Source organism: Heptranchias perlo, chromosome 5, assembly GCF_035084215.1.
Source record: "Heptranchias perlo isolate sHepPer1 chromosome 5, sHepPer1.hap1, whole genome shotgun sequence".
NCBI classification, from domain to species: Eukaryota; Metazoa; Chordata; class Chondrichthyes; order Hexanchiformes; family Hexanchidae; genus Heptranchias; species Heptranchias perlo.
Window position 1 is genome coordinate 83,261,010 of NC_090329.1, and position 21,047 is coordinate 83,282,056.

A 21,047-nucleotide genomic window follows, 5' to 3' on the forward strand; every position below is an offset into this window, starting at 1 on the left:
TGGCACAGACAGAAAGTGCAATCAAGACTTTTACTGTAATCTAGATATATATTATACAGACAAACATACAAAATGTAGTCGTCACACTTTCCGTATACTCCACGTTTCCCTATATAATGTACAATCACCTCAGGTTGAAATTAAACTGTATGATTTTTTTTCATGCTGTTTCTGCCAGGAGAATTCCATCCTATCAACTTCACTGTTGTAAAACAAAAGCCAAAGCGAACCTGTTGATTCGTCTGGTGTCCATGCATAGTTGCGGGTAGCTTTCTCAGAAGGAGTTCCTGTGGCAGTGATCATCCTCACACTAGGACTAGATGACCGGCTGCTATTTCTGCTGCCCTGGATGTGTGAACAACAGAAGTCAGATTAAATTCCCCACAAGATAAACCTGTTTGAATGATTTATACTTACTATTTAATAAACTCGAAAGTAAAAAAAGTAATCACTACCTTCAGATAACCAAATTGATATCTTTATTTAATATACAATAGCAAGGAGGTTATGAGGAATCATTATGGAACACTGGTTCAGCCACAACTGGAGTACTGTGTCCAGTTCTGGGCAATGCACTTTAGGAAGGATGTGAAGGCCTTAGAGAGGTTGCAGAAGAGATTTACTAGAATGATTTCAGGGATGAGGGACTTCAGTTACGTGCATAGACTGGAGAAGCTGGGGTTGTTCTCCTTAGAGCAGAGAAGGTTCAGAAATTTGATAGAGGTATTCAAAATCATGAAGGGCCTAGACAGAGTAGATAGAGAGAAACTGTTCCCATTGGTGGAGGGGGGTCAAGAACCAGAGGACATAGGTTTAAGGTGATTGGCAAAAGAACCAAAGGCGACGTGAGAAAAAAACTTTTTTACACAGCGAGTGGTTGTGATCTGAAATACATTGCCTGAGGGGGTGGTGGAGGCAGATTCAATCGTGGCTTTCAAAAGGGAACTGGACAAATACTCAAAGCGAAAAAATTTACAGGGCTACGGGGATAGGGCATGGGAGTGGGACTAGCTGGATTGCTCTTAGAGAGCTGGCATGGGCTCGACGGGCCGAATGGCCTCCTTCTGTGCTGTAGCCATTCTATGATACTACAATATGAGCTACAGCATATTGTAGCTTTCCTGCAAGTTTGTCCCACAGATCCGATCATGCACTGTTTTTGAAAGGTGCGGCTGATAAAACAATTTTCTGAACTGTTTCTATCAATGCATTTAAAAAAAATTAGGCCAGTTTTGAATTCAAATATTCAAAGCTATTGCTTTGCCACAGGGTTAAAATTCATAAGAATCAATTTTCTATTTTCAGAGGGAAAAAAAGTTTTGAAATGGAATAATGGACGAGAATAACTGTATATTGTTTTCATTCCTTTGATTGACTTGCTACCTCGTTTGTATTAGGGAAGTTAATCTTTGCCAACCATAACCAGTACACATCACTGTGAAAAATGACTGATTTACAGTGAGGATTAGAAAAAAAATATAAGGGGTAGTAGAGTGGGGATAGGCAAAAAGTAGCAGGGTGCTGCATTTAGAAAATGTGAAAAAACTGAGATAGAACAAAGTTTAATCATACACAACTGATTAAAAACCATGTTTTACGCTCCCCAATAGATCAGCGAGTTTATCAAATGACTGGCTAAGCCATACAAACTAGGAAGGTCCGAATTTGAATAGCCTGTTGGTATGAAATTAACTGCTCTCATGTGGAGTGTCAATGGGGGTAGAGGAAGGAGAGGTGCGACAATTAGCCTCAATTGCCTCGTCAAAAAGAAAATTAGCTAGGTTTCCCGATCCTGATGGCTATCTAGTGACTCCTGCTCGAAGTGAGCATGTGCGAGCGTCAGGTGAGAGCAAGATTGGGCCTAATTATGATATTACCAAAGTTGAATAGCTTTCTATTAATCACCAGGATCAAGTGAATGATGGCTAAGGCCACTGATCTGCGGTTTTCATGGGAAAACGGACAGAATCACGCAACGCGATCCTCAAAACATGGGTTGAAATTCTGGAACCTCTTCCAGTAAAAATGGAATTTAACTGATTCAGTTTCGGGTGAGGTAACGGAGGGTGGCTTGTACCTGTGAAATTAATACTTTTAAGAGAGATGGGGATGGGAATAAAACCATGGTTCTCACTTTTCTGAACTCAAAATCTCCAATTTTGCAACTATATCAAAAATCTAAATTACACAATATCATGACTTATGCCGTCAACTCAGTCAAGAAACCCTAATATTATTAAATTAGTCAAAAAGACTGCAGCTGTATTGTAGAAATCAGTTCTTCTATAGCCAAATCACCCCATGCTCATAATTTTACAATAATGGGTGGTTATCATTTAATAAATTTGAAGCAATTACACAGCAAACATTAATCCTTCAGTATCACACATCAAATACATGCTGGCTTGCAATGATCAACCTCAGGAAAAAAGGAAATTTGCACAAGACTGTTCCCCCAAAAATCGAAGTACACAGTGTAACAACAAATATATAGGAGTCACTTTAAAAGCAACAATATCCTCTTGGGGTTCAGATGTTGTTAGGACATCATACGATTCAATTATTAACTTGTTTCACTCCCAGTTGTATTTGTTTATATTGTTTTATAAAACTGTGTGTAAAGAAAATGTAGTTGCTGTCTAAGGAGCAGAGTCACAATGATTACGTGAAAAGTAGTTAAAAAATTATACAAAATGGCACAGATAAGGTAAAACCAAAATGTAACAAATTAAGCCAGTGAACATGAATTTAAGTAGGTGAAAATTAAATTTTAAGTAGGTATTGGAAAAGAACTTCTTGACTCAGTGATAAATGTTTGGAATAATATGATAGGTGGGGTAATAGAAACAAAAACATTAAGGTAATCAAAGTGAAGCTGAAAGCTCTGAAGCTTTAATTGGGGGACTAGTGGGGTGAATTTCAATTGGCTTTTCTCTTCCCATAGCCTTGCACCTTCCTCAACCACTCCCTGTGGTAAAGCATTCCATGGTCCTATAACTTTCTGTATAAAGAAATCTCTCCCCACCTCTCTCCTCACTCTGTGACCATTTTATGACCCCTTGTCACCGAATCCCCAACCAGTCTTTCCCTATTCACTCTATCAATACCCATCATAATTTTAAAACTGTTATTAAATCTTTTCTGCCCTAGTGGAAATTGTGCTAGTATCTCAAATTTCTCCTCATAACTATAGTTTCTCATCCCTAGCTCACATGACATTTCAAACAATGAACATACCAGACCTGTTTAGTATTGACTTCTCCACTGCTTTGTTACATGATACCAAATTTCTCTGTCCCCCAGCTCTTACTGAAAGGGGTGCATGAAATTGATGGCTGTGCTGAAGCCCATAATTAATTTGCTGCCAATCAAGCATATGGGGAAAATGCCAATGGTACCAAGTCAAAAGTTTTTATACTGTGCCCCTTTTCTGACCCAGTAGCTGATATTTTACATTTTTCTTAATTAGTACACATTTTTTTTTAAAAACAGTTCCAAGATCATTTTCATACTTAGTAGGCCTTAGAGATGCTGTTAGACCAATTTTTTTAAAAAGAGTCTTACCTGATTAGATTCTGTTCCAACTATTGTTAGGTCCTGGATTGACCTGCGCCTTTGCTGTTCACTGCCTGCCGAACAAAAAAAAAAGCAATAAGCATACAGCAGCAAAATAGCACAAGCACAACTGCTGCAGGTGGAGCCCAGAATCTCTATACAGAGAGAGAGACAGAGAGAGAAAGAGAGATGAAACAGCTGCAATGATCTAACTAGGAACACACTGCCTTGTCAACATAAAGTTAAACCTAATACAGTGACCACTCCTACCACATGAATAGCTACTTCAATTCCTCCGCCATTTTCTGTCACGTGTTCCAGGAGACCATATGCTGGGGGCCAGAGCTGATGACGGCAACTATTTAAGGGCTCTTACGTTATGGTTTGCAAGAACAGGACTGCTGACATAAGCCCCTACTTGTGTTAAGCTTTGCTTCTTTGCTCTGAGACCTCCTCCCATGGCCTAATGCCCCAGTCATATTCATCTCAACTTACACTATGGGAAAGAAAAAAAAGATTCTTCTGCAATCTAACCAGTAAACAGTGTGTGATTGATATATATATAAATAAATAAAGAGAGCATTTAGCCCATTGCCTTTTAGCAGAAAAGCTCCTGTAAAACCATTCCCCAACACAGATTTTTAAAAAAGATGTCATCTCAACATCAATGCATTAATCAGAAAAGCATGATCTTCTCTCGGAGGCCAAGCAGCAGCAATTATCAAATGCTGACGCCTTTCAATCTTGGATAAACACCGTATTTGGAGGCAACTGCATTTCTCAAACAGCCAGCTAGATCTCATTTAAATTAATTCTTGCATGCTAGAATATTTACAACAATCCATGAATTAAAACATTGCTAGCAGCTTATTTTAAAAAAAACTCTTTTCCTACCTAGTCAGATCACAATAACTTTTGTACAGTGACCAGGTAATCATTTACTTTTCTTTGAGCAAAGCAGTTCAGTTTGTGGCTAGACCACAGAGTCTTTAGTGGTGTCTAAATGTCAGTCAGCTTTTCAGGGGCCCTAAGGTTTTATCGTGGCTTAATTGGTAAACAAAGATTGACAGATAGTGCCAAATGGCTGTCAGTCTGGATCACACAAGATTTCTTTTGGGAAATGTCCTGGACGAAATAAGATTAACCCATGACATTCAGAGACTGTTGGAGCTGCTTGAAACTATGTGGGATCGCAGTCAGCTTTTCATTTACTAAGCTGAAGATTTTGAGTAATAACATGCATTTAGCATGCCCATGTTGTTTTAGTACAAGCTAAAATAAAATGGATCATCTTTTTCTTTCAGAAGTGATTTTCATTATTTTTCCATTGAGAAAATTTTCACTCAGCTTTCTACTGGCACTTTTTTTAAACTGATAAAAAAGGGTACAGTAACGAGAGCATCTCTCACGACCATAACAGATGACTAATTTACAACTAACCTCCCACAGTAACCTTTACTGTAAATCTTCAGGGTATAATAAGCTCCCTAAGTACAATAAACACTCTCACTTCAGGCCACAATTTTTTTGGAAACATGTAGTTTCCATGCATAATAAACCGTACCCATTTCTGCCTCTTGAAAAGTATTAAATTGTTTAGTCATGATTAAATTGTTTCTCGCAAGATCTTCAGTGCAGTAAGAAAGGTTAATATTGTTCAGTACACGGAGATGCACAGCAATAGAGCCTCTGGAGGCGAGTTCCAGGAGAATGAAGGTAATGTGTGACTGTAGCGTAAGTGCAAAAAAACTCGGAAAGTAACACTGAAAAAAATGGCTAAACATCAAAAGTCAGCAGCCTTTTGGAATTCAAGGAAAGCTTGCTGGCAGAGGTCAACAACAGATGGCAAGGAGGAGTTGGGGGAAAACCAAGAACAGGGGGTGTAGATTCCCACAGCGCATGGCTGGTCTATTAAGCAGAGTAATAGCATTGTACAAAAGCTACCCGATGTCTCCCTGCTCAGTTTGACACACTTGATGATTACATGAGTTTTTCTAAAAAAAATTTTTTACCACTCGTTACTGTTTTTGTGACTTATTGATATTGTTTTATGAGGTTAACTATTGCACTTTGAGTAGTTCGATAAAGATTTTTTTCTATCATTCTCGAGTCTCTTGGAAATTATTTTTGTTTTGGTATCCATACCCCAACTTTTGCCATTTTTTTTGAGGGAAGATTTTTTGCCAAGATTATGGTATACAGTGTATGCCCATGGGCATTTTCCATAAGCAGAAATTAACTGTATTTATCTTCATCGAACCTGGTTTAAAACAATAACCATAGAATTTCTAAATGCTAAAGCACTTACAATAGGAAACTTCTTAAGTTGCTACAGAAGGCAAGTAACAGAATTGGAACGAATTATTCAAAAACTATTAAGAACTGTTATAAAAGAAAATAACCGTAATCAAAAACACATGGGTTTATTACTCTTCAGTGTTTACAGTATACCGATACTGAACAGTTCTTTCAGGGGTTAAACGCTAAAATGATCATTTGTGATGAGATGGCAGTGTTATTTTGGTTCTCATTACAAATATATCCACTGGCCGTTGAAAAGCTGGTCAGATTTAGAAAGGCTACTGCGGTTATGGGGAGGTCTGAAAGAATACACAATAACCCCACCTTAAATGGAGATTTGTAAAATGCTTTAACTTCTCAACTATAAGAGTGAAATCTACAATTGAAAAAAAGTGAATTGTACCTTTTACATTCAGAGTGACTTCAAACTAATAGGGTGGAACTAATTAATGGAAAACATATATTATTTAAAATTTTCAAGTTTAAAAAGCAAGGCTGACCGGTCCCCAGTACCTTCCTAAACATCTGCAGGCAGCACCACTGCCCAAACTCAGCCCTTACCTCACCTAAGTCTCCAACCAAGTAATGAAAGCAAGAAAGGATGTGCAATTATATAGTACCTTATTGTGAAGTCAGCTGTACCACAATTGCATGCAGCATGAACATTGTTACACAGCAAAATTACTGCTGCAGTTATTCACATATGCAGTGGCTACAACTGCATAATTGAGTTCTGAAAGATTCAACAGCAAGAAGAAAATACTTGATAAATATACTTTCTCATCTGTTGCTGGTGCTGCTTATGAATCCAAACCAATGAATCAAGTAAGTAACATTTGTCACCATTAATGAGATGCCAGCCACTATGCTAAATGTACTGGAACAGGAATTCAGATTTGCTGTTTTATCGAAGGGAAGTTTGTGTAATCAACATGCGCAGAATGTCAAAACTAAACTACAGTTCAGCTAGTCTATTATGGTCACTCGAGATACTGGTTGGCTTGGCTGAAATTTGCAGGTTGCTTCTAAACATAATATGGGTATCTGACCAGAGATTGAAAGTCATTGGCATTCAGTGCAGGTGTACAACTTGTGTAGACTGTTTTGTTCACTTATTCTCACAACTCATGGGGCCCGATGTTAGCAGGGCTGCGGGTTTCCGGCGGGTGGGCTATCGGTGAAATTGGTGGGTTTCCCGCGCGATCGTAGCAGGCAAACCACTAATTGGATCCACTTACCTTGTCTTCCGGGTTCCCCACTGCTGATCTGCGCGTCGGGCGGGCTGCGCATGCGCAGTAAGATCTGTCAGCTGGAGGCGCTCTATTTAAAGGGGCAGTCCTCCACTGACAGATGCTGCAACCAATAGCAAAGATGACTGCATGGAGCAGCCCAGGGGGAAGGCTGCTCCCAGTTTAATGATGCCTCACCCCAGGTATCAATACATGGGGTGAGGAGGAGGAGGGGGAGGACAGAAATCTTCCACCCGGCGGGCGGGAGGAAGCGGCCTGCCTCTGCCACCAGGAAGACCTGGCTCGAGGTGGCAGAGGGGGTCACCTGCGCCACCAACATATCGCCCACCTGCACACAGTGCAGGAGGCGCTCCAATGACCTCAGGAGGTCAGCCACAGTGAGTACACGTAGTCTTTCCCCTACACTCCGTCTGCCACAGCACTGCCCCCACCCCACATCTCCTTCAGCACTGCCAACACTACTCTGTCACATCACCCCTCATACCCACTGAAACCACATCCTCATCTTACCTGCACCTACTCACCTCGCCAGTACTCACCCTGCCACTACCACGCAACCCAATCCTCATACAATCTCATGGCTCTATCCCATACTCACCCTCTCGTGCATCTCTCTCATGCCCAGCCTCACTCAACCTGCCACAACCTGTGCTGCAGCCACAGGGCATGCATCACATATGTGCAGTAGGCAGCGTAAGGCAAACGTGTTGTGAGCATGAAGGGGATGCACAAGGGTGTTTGAGGGTTTGTCATGGGTGTTACTTATATTGAATTTCAGAACAACTCACATCACACATTATATTGGCACCACTAATGCCATGTCTCCGCGAATCCTGTCTGGTTTGTGCAATAATGCCCGCTCCTGGGTATCACTATGAGGACCCACCACTGATGCCACCCATTGTGTCACTGCAGAGTGGGTGTAGGTGTATTTGCAGGGCTCTTCTGCGCAGACGACTGAGAGACATTGGCGATGTCCCCGGCTGCACCCTGGCAGGCTGCGGAGGAGAAGTTGTTGAGGGCAGTGGTGACTTTGACAGCGACAGGTAAGAAGATGGTGCTCGGGCCAGCCAGGAGCAGCTCGGCATGAAAGAGGCTGCAGATGTCCACGGCAACATGTCGAGTGACTCTGAGCCTCCGTGTGCACTGCTGCTCAGAGAGGTCCAGGAAGCTGAACGTCGGTCTGTAGACCCTGTGGCGAGGGTAGTGCCCTCTGCGACGCATCTCTCCTTGCGGTAGCCCTCCCTCCTGCTGTACAGGTGGATGTGTCACAGCACTCTGTTGTGGAGCTCCACGTGTCAGAGGTGGACGGCGAGGCTGGTGATGCTGTTCGCCCTCCGAGGAGGTCATGACTGCAGCTACGGCGGCCCCCATCCGGAAGATGTACATCTGAGGGGGTCCGCAAGGTAGGTACATGTCTCCGGACCCCGGGGTACGTGTGCAGGTTGGTGACTTTGACTGTCAGGAGGAGGGTGGTGGGGGCCAAACTTTGTCCCAAGTGACGGAGTGGCCTCCTGCAATGGGTGAGGGTCTCCCCCCCCCACCTGTCAAATGGACCTTTGCAGCTGCCACAGGCTGACAGCTGCAACACGTCCATTCGAGCTGGGAGTGTTTCCCCCAGTGTGGGAAACAGTCCCATTTTGTTCTAAAATCCCACATAGTCCCTTAATCAGGTCACTTAATGACCTGAAATACCTAACTAAATATTGTCAAGTGGCATCCCGCTGGCTTTAATTGCCTGCGGGATTCCCACCAGCGGGGGCTGCGCGCGCACGCCGGCGCGTTAGCGGGGAACCCGGAAGTGCGCGGGTTCGGGGCGGGCTCCGCTACCGCGCCGGGATTCTCCGATTTTCGGAGCCCCACCCCCCGCGGGAAACGCACCCGATAGCGGGTGGAAAATTGAGCCCATGATCTCACTCTTAGGGCTCGAATTTAGCAGGCCTGCGGGTTCCCAGCGGGTGGTCCTCCGGGAGCGTGGAAAACGCGGACGGCTAATCGTGTGCGTCCCCCACGCGATCGCGGGATAATTGACCTGATTAAGCCCTGCTTCCGGGTTCTCCGCTCCCCAGCTGCGTGCCGGCCGGCTGCGCATGCGCAGTACCGTCGACGCGATGTAGGAGCTCCACTTAAAGGGGCAGTCTCCCAAAGCCCCTCCTGCTGGAAGCAAGAGGTTTGAGACGATGGCTCAGCAAAGGGGAAAGGCTGCGCCCCGTTTTTCAGACCTGGCACTGCAGCTGATGCTGGAGGGCGTGAGGAGGAGGAGGGAAACACTCTTCCCAGAAGATGGACGCAAGTTCCCTGCTGCCGCCACCAGGAAGGCATGGGCAGAGGTGGCGGCGGAGGTGAGCAGCAGGGGCAACACCCCAAGGACTTGGGAGCAGTGACGCAAGCGCTTCAATGACCTGACTAGGTCTGGCAAGGTGAGTACACCAACGCACCCTCCCACATCCCGTCCCCACCATCACGCCAAACAGATCACAACCCCTCCTGCACAGCCACCACTGCGCTCCATCAGCAATCCTCACAGCCACTCATTCACCATCCTCGCCGTGCACGCAAGTACCCACCATCCCTGACCCCACCCGAACACTACCACACACCCCAATCCCCATGCAATGGGATGGGCACGTGGCCCACGCATCCTCCCATCCATCCGCGCCAAGCTCAACCCAACCACACCGATGCTCGATGCGTCTCACGATGCAATACGCACCCACTCACACATCTGTGTTTTGCCTTCACAGAAGAGAAGCAAGAACAATAGGGAAAGGGCACGCACCGGAGGTGGGCCGCCGCAAGTGGTGGAGCTCACCGACGCCGAGGTGGAGGCGCTCGACCTCGCCCGCACGCGACATTGCCTGTCGATGGCTGATGGCGAGTGTGTCGCTGCCGAAACGGCCGGTTAGGGAAAACTGACACTCAACACCCATGATCGCGAGTTACCGTATCATCACCTGCCATCAGGCGCACTGTCAAGTTGGTCCACATGCCTCAAAGTGCCCTCTGTTCTCTTGCAGGTCCGTCTGTGTGTGAAACGATCATGGAGGGCGATTCCTCAGAGGACATGGCGGTCTCTGAGGGTGCATAGTCACATCAGAGCCAACCATCCACCAGCGCAGAGACACGCACCTCGGTGGGTCCCCCTCGCCAACTAGTTGGGGTAGCACTTGGTGAGTCACCGTGCACGAGTGAGCATGAGCAGACCCTAGTGGCAGGGGCAGCCGCGGAGGGTCCGCGACGGAGGGAGCACTCATCTCCAGGCTCTGCTCAGCCGGACCCAGATGCTGAACCCAGGGGGCCACCAGTGAAAAGGAGAGTTGTCGAGGGGCACCAGCTAATTGCTGAGGTACTGGGAGAGGTGCCGCGCGCATTGTCCACAATAGCGCAGGCGATGGAGGAGTCCAACTCCTGCATGTGGGCATTGGTGGCGCAGGCACAGGAGGGTACCGGCGACACAGTGTCGCGGGTAGGTGCGGGACTGTCTGCGGTGGAGGACAGGCTGGCCTCCCTCGAGCGTCACGCACAGCTCCAGATCGAGTCCATGCAGGCCCTGACAAGGTCTGTACGGATTCAGGGTGAGCAACATTCCGACGCCACCAACAGGCTGACGGATACACTAGGGGTGGCCTTGCAAGGCCTCACACATGCCATCCAAACTGCCGTCCAGCAGGGTGGAAGGGGTGATGTGGGCCGAGGCCAAGAGAGGGATGATGGTGACCGGGGACATGGAAGCGGGGACGCTTCTCAAGGCGCCCCCACGTCCCACCCGTCGCCCACCTCTCAACCAGTACCCGCAATGGTGCCTCCTCTCCAGGTGGCCGAGTCTGCCCCTGCCCCGCAGGAGGAGCAGTCTGTGGAGGCGCCGTCACGGGCACCGAAACCCAGGGGCCATCCGCCAAAAGCATCTACCCGGTCAAGGCAAGAACACGAGCAACCTGCCACTACCTCTGCTGGAGCCACAGGGGTAGCACCACGTAGGGGTTCCCGGAAAAGAATTGCAAAGGCGTTATAATCACAAAGGGAATACACCAGGGTGTTTATTAATGTGTACATTTTTTTTTAATATAATGTCACATTCGAGATATTAAATAGTCTATTCTCACCACTCCTGCCACCTCTCGTCCATTCTTCCGCGGCTTGTGCAATAGGTGCGTTCCGTGGAGGCCATCATGACGGCGAACACCTGCTGCCACCCATTGGGCACACTGCTGTGGGTGCAGGATTACTGGCAGCACTCTTCAGTGGAGGGGGCTGGTATGGCCGCTCGCATGTGCAGGTGAGGAGATGCGAGCGCCTCGCAGTGTATGACTCTAGGAGAACCGTTGACGTATGAGTGCCTCCCTGGCCCGGCGACCATCCCGGTGAGTCGCGGTTCGGCGCATGGGTCGTCCAACATCGTCTGGCGTGTCCTCCGCCTCCTCCTCCTCCTCCTCCTCCTCGCCTTCCTCAATGTGGGTGGCGGGTGTGGATGGGGCCTCCTCCAGCGGCACCCCTCTCTGTTGGGCCATGTTGTGCAGGGCACAGCAGACAACTATGATTCGTCCCACTCTGAATGGTGTGTATTGCAGCGCTCCCCCAGAACGATCAAGGCACCTGAAGCGCATCTTGAGAAGCCCTATGGTCTGCTCAATTGTAGACCTGGTAGCAGTGTGGCTGTCATTGCACCGACGCTCCGGCTCGGTGATGGGGTTCCTCAGAGGTGTCATGAGCCACGTGTGTAGGGGATACCCTTGGTCGCCGAGGAGCCAGCCATTGCCGGCGTTGGGTGCCTGCAGGATGGGCGGGACGGCGGACTCCCTGAGGACGAAGGCATCGTGGCAGCTGCCGGGGTATCTGGCGCACACGTGTAGGAATCTCTGGCGGTGGTCACAGATGAGCTGGGCGTTCATGGAGTAATACCCCTTCCTGTTGATGAACAGCCCTGGCTCATGCGGAGGTGCCCGTATTGCGATGTGGGTGCAGTCGATTACACCCTGCACCCGTGGGAAGTCGGCCATGGCATGGAATCCAACCGCCCTCTCCATCTGGCTGCGCTCGTCCATGGCGAAGTTGATGTAGTGGGAGGCCCTGCGGAACAACCCATCGGTGACCTGCCTTATGCACTTGTGTGCAGAGGACTGACAGACCCCGGTGATGTCCCCGGTGGCACCCTGGAAGGAACCGGATGCGAAGAAGTTGAGGGCAGTGGTGACTTTGACGGCGACAGGTAGGCAGATGCTGCTTGGTCCATCAGGGAGCAGCTCGTCGTTAAGGAGGCTGCAGATGTCGGCGACTACCTGGCGATTGACTCTGAGCCGACGTATGCACTGCTCCTCGGAGAGGTCCATGAAGCTGAGCCTCGCTCTGTACACCCTGTGCGGAGGGTAGTGCCTCCTGCGACGCATCTCTCTCTGCGGTTGCCCTCCCTCCTGCTGTGCAGGTGGGTGTGCCGCAGCACCGTGTTGGGGGGCCCCACGTCTCCGAGGCGGACGGCGTGGACTGCGAGGCTGCTGGGGCTGGTCATCCTGTTCGTCCTCCGACGATGTCAACGCACCACCCATCTGGCAGGTGTTGGTCTGAGGGGTTGTGCAGGGTAGGTGGGTGGGTCCTCGGACTGGGGCTGCGGTTTCGTGTCGGTCTGTCCTCTGGCTTGGAGGGGGGTGGTGGAGGGCAGGGGTTGCCCTATGTGACGCGGTGGCCTCCTGCGTGGGTGAGGGCTCACCCCGTGGAGCGCACCTTGGCACCTGCCACAGGCTGCTGGCTGCAACACGCCTGGTTGGAGAGGGACTGTTTCCCCCAGTGTGTGAAACTCACTGCCTTGAACCTAAAATCCTACACTTCCTCTTTTGACAGCTGCTTCAGCTCATTAACTGACCACAACGAGCAAGGTAAGTACTCTCAAGTGGAACCCCGCTGGCTTTAATTGCCTGCGGGATTCCCACCAGCGGGGCTTGCGCGCGCAGCCCCGCACGTCAGCGCGGTACCCGGAAGTGGCCGGGATTTCGTCACGATCCGGTCACGTGACCGGATATCGGGATTTTCGGGGCCGCCCCGCTGGGAACCCGCCGGAAACACGATCCCAAAATCGAGCCCTTAGTATCAACTAGAATCAAAATCACAAAAAACACTAGGATAGTTTAGCAATTCTACCCGCATAGAATGGTCAAGAAAATCTACAATTGGCTGGATTAAGTGATGGTATTATGAAATTCAAAGGTAACCATATTATAGAGCATATTTCCCATTGAATTGTATTAAATTGATGGATGACATATATCCAAGGTCTATTCAAGTATCAGAATCTAGAAACTGGGGTACAGAGCCAAATTTAAAATTTTTGTTTGTGTCAGTTTTCTTCCATTTGCTCCTCAATGAGGGAAAGATCATCTTAAAGAAGCGTGTTTTTTTCCTCCCTACAAGACAATGGCAGTAGACTATTTATATACATACATCCCAGAAAACTGGCAAAATCCGACCAAAAAAAAGCTGACAATTCAAACAGCTCGGAATATAGTCCTATGATGTGTAACTACACAAGGTAAGGTGATCTTGTCAAAACTTGCAGTTATACCCAATGTTTCATTATTGTATAGCAGAAGATTTTGGCAAAAATGTAAGGATTTCAGCTCATTTCTTGCAGACAAATTGAAGGCTATTATGGATTTGTTTTGGCATGCTTTGTTGCTAAATATGATCATTAAATTGTTTTTCAGTTCACACTGGCACTCCTCTTCTCATTCCGTTTCATTCTGTCATTCTTCATCCCTTCTATCCAGAGTTAAAGCTGCCCAACCGTCTACTTGTTCAAGCTAGTACTCTTCCATTCCCCACCATGCTGCCACCGGCTCTTGCTCACAGCACTGAACTGCAGGCAGGAATTCCTGACCTTGCAAAAGGATTGCAAACTTCCCTCTCAACATGCATTGGTGTTTGCACTCCTAGAGCAGGAGAAGCAAGGAGGAATGGGGCAGCACTGATTTTAACTGCAAGCCGAGACAGTCTGCATTAAGGCTAAACAGGTGCAAAGGACTAGGTAATTCTGTTTTACTGGCCCCCAACATCAAATCATAGTATGTACAGCACAGGAGGAGGCCATTCGGCTCATCATGCCTGTGCCAGCTCTTTGAAAGAGCTATCCCATTCTCCTGCTCTTTCCCCATAGCCCTGTAAATTTTTTCCCTTCAAGTATTTATCCAATTCCCCTTTGAAAGGTACCATTGAATCTGCTTCCACCAGCCTTTCAGGCAGTGCATTCCAGATCATTACAACTTGCTGCATAAAAATGTTTCCTCATGTCGCCTCTGGCTCCTTTGCCGATCACCTTAAATCTGTGTCCTCTGGTTACTGATCCTTATGCCACTGAAAACAGTTTCTCCTTATTTACCTCTATCAAAACCATTCATGATTTTGAACACCTCTATCAAATCTACCCGTAACTTTCTCTGTTATAAGGGGAACAACCCCAACTTCTGCAATCTCTCCACATAACTGAAGTCCCTCAACCCTGGTGCCATTCTAATAAATCTCTTCTGCACCCTCTCTAAGGCCTTGATATCCTTCCTAAAGTGTGGTGCCCAGAATTGAACACAACACTCCACGTGAGGCCTAACCAGTGTTTTATAATGGTTTAGCATAGCCTCCTTGCTTTTGTACTCTATTCCTCTATTAATAAAGCCCAGAATCCCATATGCTTTTTTTTTAAAACAGCCTTCTCAACTTGTCCTGCCACCTTCAAAGATTTGTGTATGTGCGCCCCCAGGTCTCTCTGTTCCTGCACCCCCTTTAAAATTGTATCATTTCGTTTATATTGCCTCTCCTCATTCTTCCTACCAAAATGTATCATTTCACACTTCTCTGTGTTAAATTTCATCTGCTATGTGTCTGCCCATTTCACCAGTCTGTCTACATCCTCCTGAAGTCTGTTACTATCCTCCACATTGTTTACTACATTTCTGAGTTTCGTATCACTGCAAACTTTGAAATTATACCCTCTATACCCAAGGCCAGGTCATTAATATATATCAAAAAGAGCAGTGGTCCTAATACTGACCCCTGGGGAACACCGCTGTATACTTCCCTCCAGTCTGAAAAATAACACTTCACCACTGCTCTCTGTTTTCTGTCCGTTATCCAATTTTGTACCCTCGCTGCCACTGTCCCTTTAATCCCATGACGTTTAATTTTGCTAACAAGTCTATTATGTGGTGCTTCATCAACCCTCTTATATTACTTCAGAGAACTCAATCAAGTTAGTCAAATACGATTTTCCTTTAACAAATCCGTGCCGACTTTCATTTATTAGTCCATACTTTTCCAAGTGCCAATTCATTTTGTCCAGAATTATTGCCTCTAAAAGTTTCTCCACCACCGCGTTAGGCTGACTGGCCTGTAATTACCGGGTTTACCCCTCTCCCCTTTTTTGAACAGGTGTGTAACAATTGCAATCTTCCAGTGTTCTGGCATCATCCCCATATCCAAGGAGGATTGGAAGATTGTGGCCAGAGACTCCGCAATTTCCATCCTTACTTCCTTCAGTAACCTAGGATGCATCCCATCTGGACTGGGTGACTTTTCTACTTTGAGTACTGCCAATCTTTTAAGTACTTCCTCTTTACCTATTTTTATCTTATCCAATATTGCTACTATCTCCTCTTTTACTGCTACAATGACAGCATCCTCTTCTCTAGTGAAGACAGATGCAAAGTATTCATTTAGTACCTCAGCCATGTCCTCTGCCTCTACAAGATGATCTTTTCTGTCCTTAATCAGTCCCACCCTTTCTTTGACTAACCATTTACTATTTATATGTTTAAGAGGGAACCCAAAAGTCTTTTATCTGTTAACCGCTAATCTCCTCAGTACTTTCTACATTCAGCCTGGTTCTCTCCTGTATTATAAACCTTACATTTGTCATAAGCCTCCTTTTTCTGTTTCATTTTAATCTCTATATCTTCAGTCATCCTGGGAGCTCTAGCTTTGGATGCCCTTCCTTTTCCCCTCTTAGGGTTGTGTCTACTCTGTACCTGAACCAACTCCTCCTTGAAGGCCTCCCATTGTTCAATTACTGTTTTGTCTACCAATTTTTGATTCCAATCCACCTGGGCAAGATCCCTTTTTAACTCACTGAAATTTGCCCTCCTCCAGTTAAGCATTTTTGCATTTGATTGTTCCTTGTCCTTTTCGATAACTATTCTAAACCTAATGATGTTGTGATCACTGTTCCCTAAATGCTCCCGCACTGAAACATACTCCACCTGCCCCACTTCATTCCCCAGAACGAGATCCAGCACTGTTTCCTTCCTGGTTGGGCTGGAAACACTGTTCCAGAAAGTTCTCTTGTACACATTTCAGGAATTCTTCCCCCTCTTTGCCCTTTACACTGTTACTGTCCCAGTCTATATTGGGATAATCGCAGTAAGATCAGCCCCGATCTTATCAAACGGCAGTGCAGGCTGGAGGGGCCGAATGGCCTACTCCTGCACTTAATTCGTATATTTGAATGCTCGTATGTCGACAGTGCTATCAAGCGGCACTTACTCACCAATAACCTGCTCACCGATGCTCAGTTTGGGTTCCGCCAGGACCACTCTGCTCCAGACCTCATTACTGCCTTGGTGCAAACATGGACAAAAGAGCTAAATACCAGAGGTGAGGTGAGAGTAACTGCCCTTGATATCAAGGCAGCATTTGACCGAGTGTGGCACCAAGGAGCCCTAGTAAAATTGAAGTCAATGGGAATCAGGGGGAAAACTCTCCAGTGGCTGGAGTCATACCTAGCACAAAGGAAGATGGTAGTGGTTGTTGGAGACCAATCATCTCAGCCCCAAGACATTGCTGCAGGAGTTCTTCAGGGAAATATCCTAGGCCAAACCATCTTCAGCTGCTTCATCAATGACCTTCCCTCCATCATAAGGTCAGAAATGGGGATGTTTGCTGATGATTGCACAGTGTTCACTTCCATTCGCAACCCCTCAGATAATGAAGCAGTCCGTGCCCGCATGCAGCAAGACCTGGACAACATCCAGGCTTGGGCTGATAAGTGGCAAGTAACATTCGTGCCAGACAAGTGCCAGGCAATGACCATCTCCAACAAGAGAGAGTCCAACCATCTCCCCTTGACATTCAATGGCATTACCATCGCCGAATCCTCTACCATCAACATCCTGGGGGTCACCATTGACCAGAAACTTAACTGGACCAGCCACATAAATACTGTGGCTACAAGAGCACGTCAGAGGCTAGGTATTCTGTGACGAGTGACTCACCTCCTGACTCTCCAAAGCCTTTCCACCATCTACAAGGCACAAATCAGGAGTGTGATGGAATACTCTCCACTTGCCTGGATGAGTGCAGCTCCAACAACACTCAAGAAGCTCAACACCACCCAGGACAAAGCAGCCCGCTTGATTGGCACCCCATCCACGACCTCAAACATTTACTCCCTCCACCACTGGCGCACACAGTGGCTGCAGTGTGCACCATCCACAGGATGCACTGCAGCAACTCGCCAAGGCTTCTTCGACAGCATCTCCCAAACCCGCGACCTCTACCACCTAGAAGGACAAGGGCAGCAGGCGCATGGGAACACCACCACCTGCACGTTCCCCTCCAAGTCACACACCATCCCGACTTGGAAATATGTTGTCGTTCCTTCATCATCGCTGGGTCAAAATCCTGGAACTCCCTCCCTAACAGCACTGTGGGAGAACCTTCACCACACGGACTACAGCGGTTCAAGAAGGCCACCTTCTTAAGGGCAATTACAGATGGTCAATAAATGCGGGCATTGTTAGCGACGCCCACATCCCATGAATGAATAAAAAAAAAATCTGGAAAGTACTTACTGCTTGAAACTAGTTGTGGAAGAGCCATCTCAGTTTATACTGCTATAACCTTTCCTCTCCATTTAGAAAATTATTTTATTTTTGTCTTGAGATTGCACTTATTTTGTTTACTAATCCCTGACCTAAGAAGCATACGAAATACTCCAGAGTTGGCAGATATTGCCGGTCTTGCCTGTAAATACTAGGAGCTAACTACTGTCTTTGTTTTCCTTCCCTTAATGTAAAGAAGTGCCTAATATTTGCCCAGTGCCTCTTGATGAGATTGGAAACCAGGAAACTGTGGGCATGGAGGGTTACTGAACTAGTGTAAGGAGCTAAATCACTACAGGGTTAGTGATTTATCTCTCTACTAACTATAATTTAATTCCTCTGCAATGTAGCTGGTCAATCTTTTTGTATCACTGTACCACAGCTTGTGTGGAGGTGGTCTAGTGGAACCCTGTGAGGCATTATAAAACCTAATTTATAGTAGTTACCATCCAGACACTAGTCCAGATTTAAGTATTACTAATAGATTTAGTGAAGTATTGAATTTTTGATATTTTTGCAACTGAGGAGGGAGTGAGAGTTAATAGTTCTGAAAAAAAAATGCAAGTTGCTGTAATGTCTTCTACTATTTATCTGTTACTTTTAATAAACCTATTCCAAAGGTTATAGCCTAAACCATAGGCTGCAAGAGTGTTTATTCCACTGGTATCTGAAATTTAGAAGATCTAAAGAGGAGTCTTGTCACATCCAGTTAAGTTAAATATGGTAGCAAGGGTTTATGTTTGGCCAGTGAGCCTCTTGCACAGACACTAGGTTCATTATAAAAATCTCGTCGAGCTGACAGTCGTGTTTGTCGGCCCGGTAGCGAGTAAGATCGGTCAGAGAGATCAGAAATTGAGAGAAACAACAACTGAGAGATACAACAACTTGCATTTATATAGCGCCTTTAACATAGGAAAACGTCCCAAGGCACTTCACAGGAGCATAATCAGACAAAAATTGACACCGAGCAGAGAAGGAGATATTAGGTGACCTAAAGCTCGGTTGGAGACGTAGGTTTTAAGGAGGGTCTTAAAGGAGGTGAGAGGGGTGGAGAGGCAGAGAAGTTTAGGGAGAGAATTCTAGAGCTTGTCTAGGCTAGCCCCCAGTAGGCACGCTGGGTGGGCAGGTTGGTGAGAGGAGGAGGAGGATAGAACAATCGGAGTTTCTACTCGTAAGGAGGCAGTAACAAGTATCTCGATGGGCCCTTCAGAGAATGCAGAGGCACAGAGGGAAGCTATGCGTTTATCCAAGAGTGAGTCAAGCTTGGAATGGCGGCAGGAGAGTAGGAAGGTTGAGGAGTAGTGAAGGATTGGGGTAGGGATTTGGGGTGGGGGGGGGAGGTAAAGTACACAAGAAGAGAGAAATGAAAGGGGGCATGGCTGGGTAATAGGTAGGGGAGGAGAAAAGGGTCCAAGAGGTGTAAAGAGTTCCATGGTGGGATGAAGTTGACCTGTAGATAGGAGTCAGCTTGGAGCACTGACCAATGTCAAGATGTGGAGGGCGAGCGAGTCCAGGAGCTTTTTGAGGGGCAGAATATTAACAGGCACACTGTTAGAGGTTTTCCTGTGGAAAACGGAGAGCCGAGAAGGCATGGAGATTCAATTAGGGGTCCAGTGGAGGTGATTAATGGCCTCTGTGATTATTAATGCACATCAACAGATCCAGTAAGCAGCAGAGGGATGAATGGAGTAAGTGGCAATGGGAAGCAGGCGGAAGTGGTACAGCAAAGATCATTTGGCAACAGTGGAGCAGAATGGGAACCAACAGGAACAGATCAGAGCTGGTTCAGTGTAGTGAAAAATTCCCATCAAAGGAGCAGAAAACTGAGGATGGAGCAGCACGCCAGAAACTAGAATCAAGATGGTCCAACAGAGAATACAGTCTCCATAGAAAATGGTGGCGACGTTGGTGGTCACTATAAGGAGTAGAAGTATTAGAGAAATGGACTTCGATACCAGAAACTGCGCGTGTAATGTCCCACTCCGATTCATATGGAACAAGGGCTTGCTTACGGGAGTGGTCCTTCTTGCTGAGCACAATATCAGGCAAAAGCGTAACAGTTGGATTGCTCCCAACTTAGCCACACACACTCCAAGAAACCTTAATGCAACATTGTAGTCCCTTTCTCTTCTCTATTTCTGTGAAGCACTACAAGACTCTTAACTACATTACAAAATGCTATATAAATGTCAGTTGGTGTACCATTAATATCTACAATCTACAAAATATGTATGTAAAGTCTTGAAAATTAAACTAAACATTGTATGGTGCGAAGGAGGCAGATGCTGAATCTGACAGTTTCCATTAGCTGTAGAACTAGATCAACTGCTTCTGCCGTGAGGGCCGAAGTTTAAATTTACTGAATCATCAGCACAGTTGAAATGTACTGCTCATGATGTAACATGCTCCTGACTGCATAAGGTGCAATTTGGTTTGGGTATGTGCTGTTTGATTGCCCGAAGAACACTTGAAGCAGACCTAAACATGAACTTTTTTTTAAGTTCTAAGAAATTTAGGGGCTCGATTTTCGCATCCGCAATCGGGTGCGTTCGTGGTGGGGGGGCTGCGAAAATCGGGGATTCCCAGGGCGGGTCGGGAGCCCCGCTCCAACCCGCCCCATTTCCGGGTTCCCCACTGACGCGCTTACATGCGCGCGCAGCCCCGGCATGTGGGACGCCTGCCGGCCACGTAAAGTACTTGAACAGGTACTTCAGGTTGTTTACAGACCTGACTGACCTGTTATTTTAGCAGGGATGGGATTTTGCAACTGACAGACTGTTCCCGTACTGGGGGAAAACACTCCCAGTTCAAATGGACGTGTTGCAGCCATCAGCCTGTGGCAGCTGCAAAGGTCCATTCGACAGGTTGGGGGGGGGGGGGGAAAGAGACCCTCACTCATTGCAGGAGGCCACTCTGTCACTTGGGACAAAGTTTGGCCTCCACCATCCTCCTCCTAACAACAAAATTCACCAACTTGCACACTTACCCTGGTGTCCAGACACATTTACCTACCTTGCGGACCCCCTCAGATGTACATCTTCCGGATGGGGGCTGCCGTAGCTGCAGTCATGACCTCCTCGGACGGCGA

At 46.9% G+C, this 21,047-nt stretch overlaps 1 protein-coding gene across 2 annotated transcripts in view; it reads right to left on the reverse strand.

Annotated features, from left to right (window-relative positions):
- Positions 1–21,047, reverse strand: part of map3k7 (mitogen-activated protein kinase kinase kinase 7) — a 114,587-nt gene that overhangs the window by 11,924 nt on the left and 81,616 nt on the right. For both annotated transcript variants that reach the window (XM_067984750.1, XM_067984752.1), the window contains 2 exons: positions 3,565–3,629; positions 231–345 (listed from right to left, as the gene is read on the reverse strand). In XM_067984750.1, the coding sequence (XP_067840851.1) occupies positions 231–345; positions 3,565–3,629 (180 nt within the window). The remainder of the gene's footprint in view (positions 1–230; positions 346–3,564; positions 3,630–21,047) is intronic.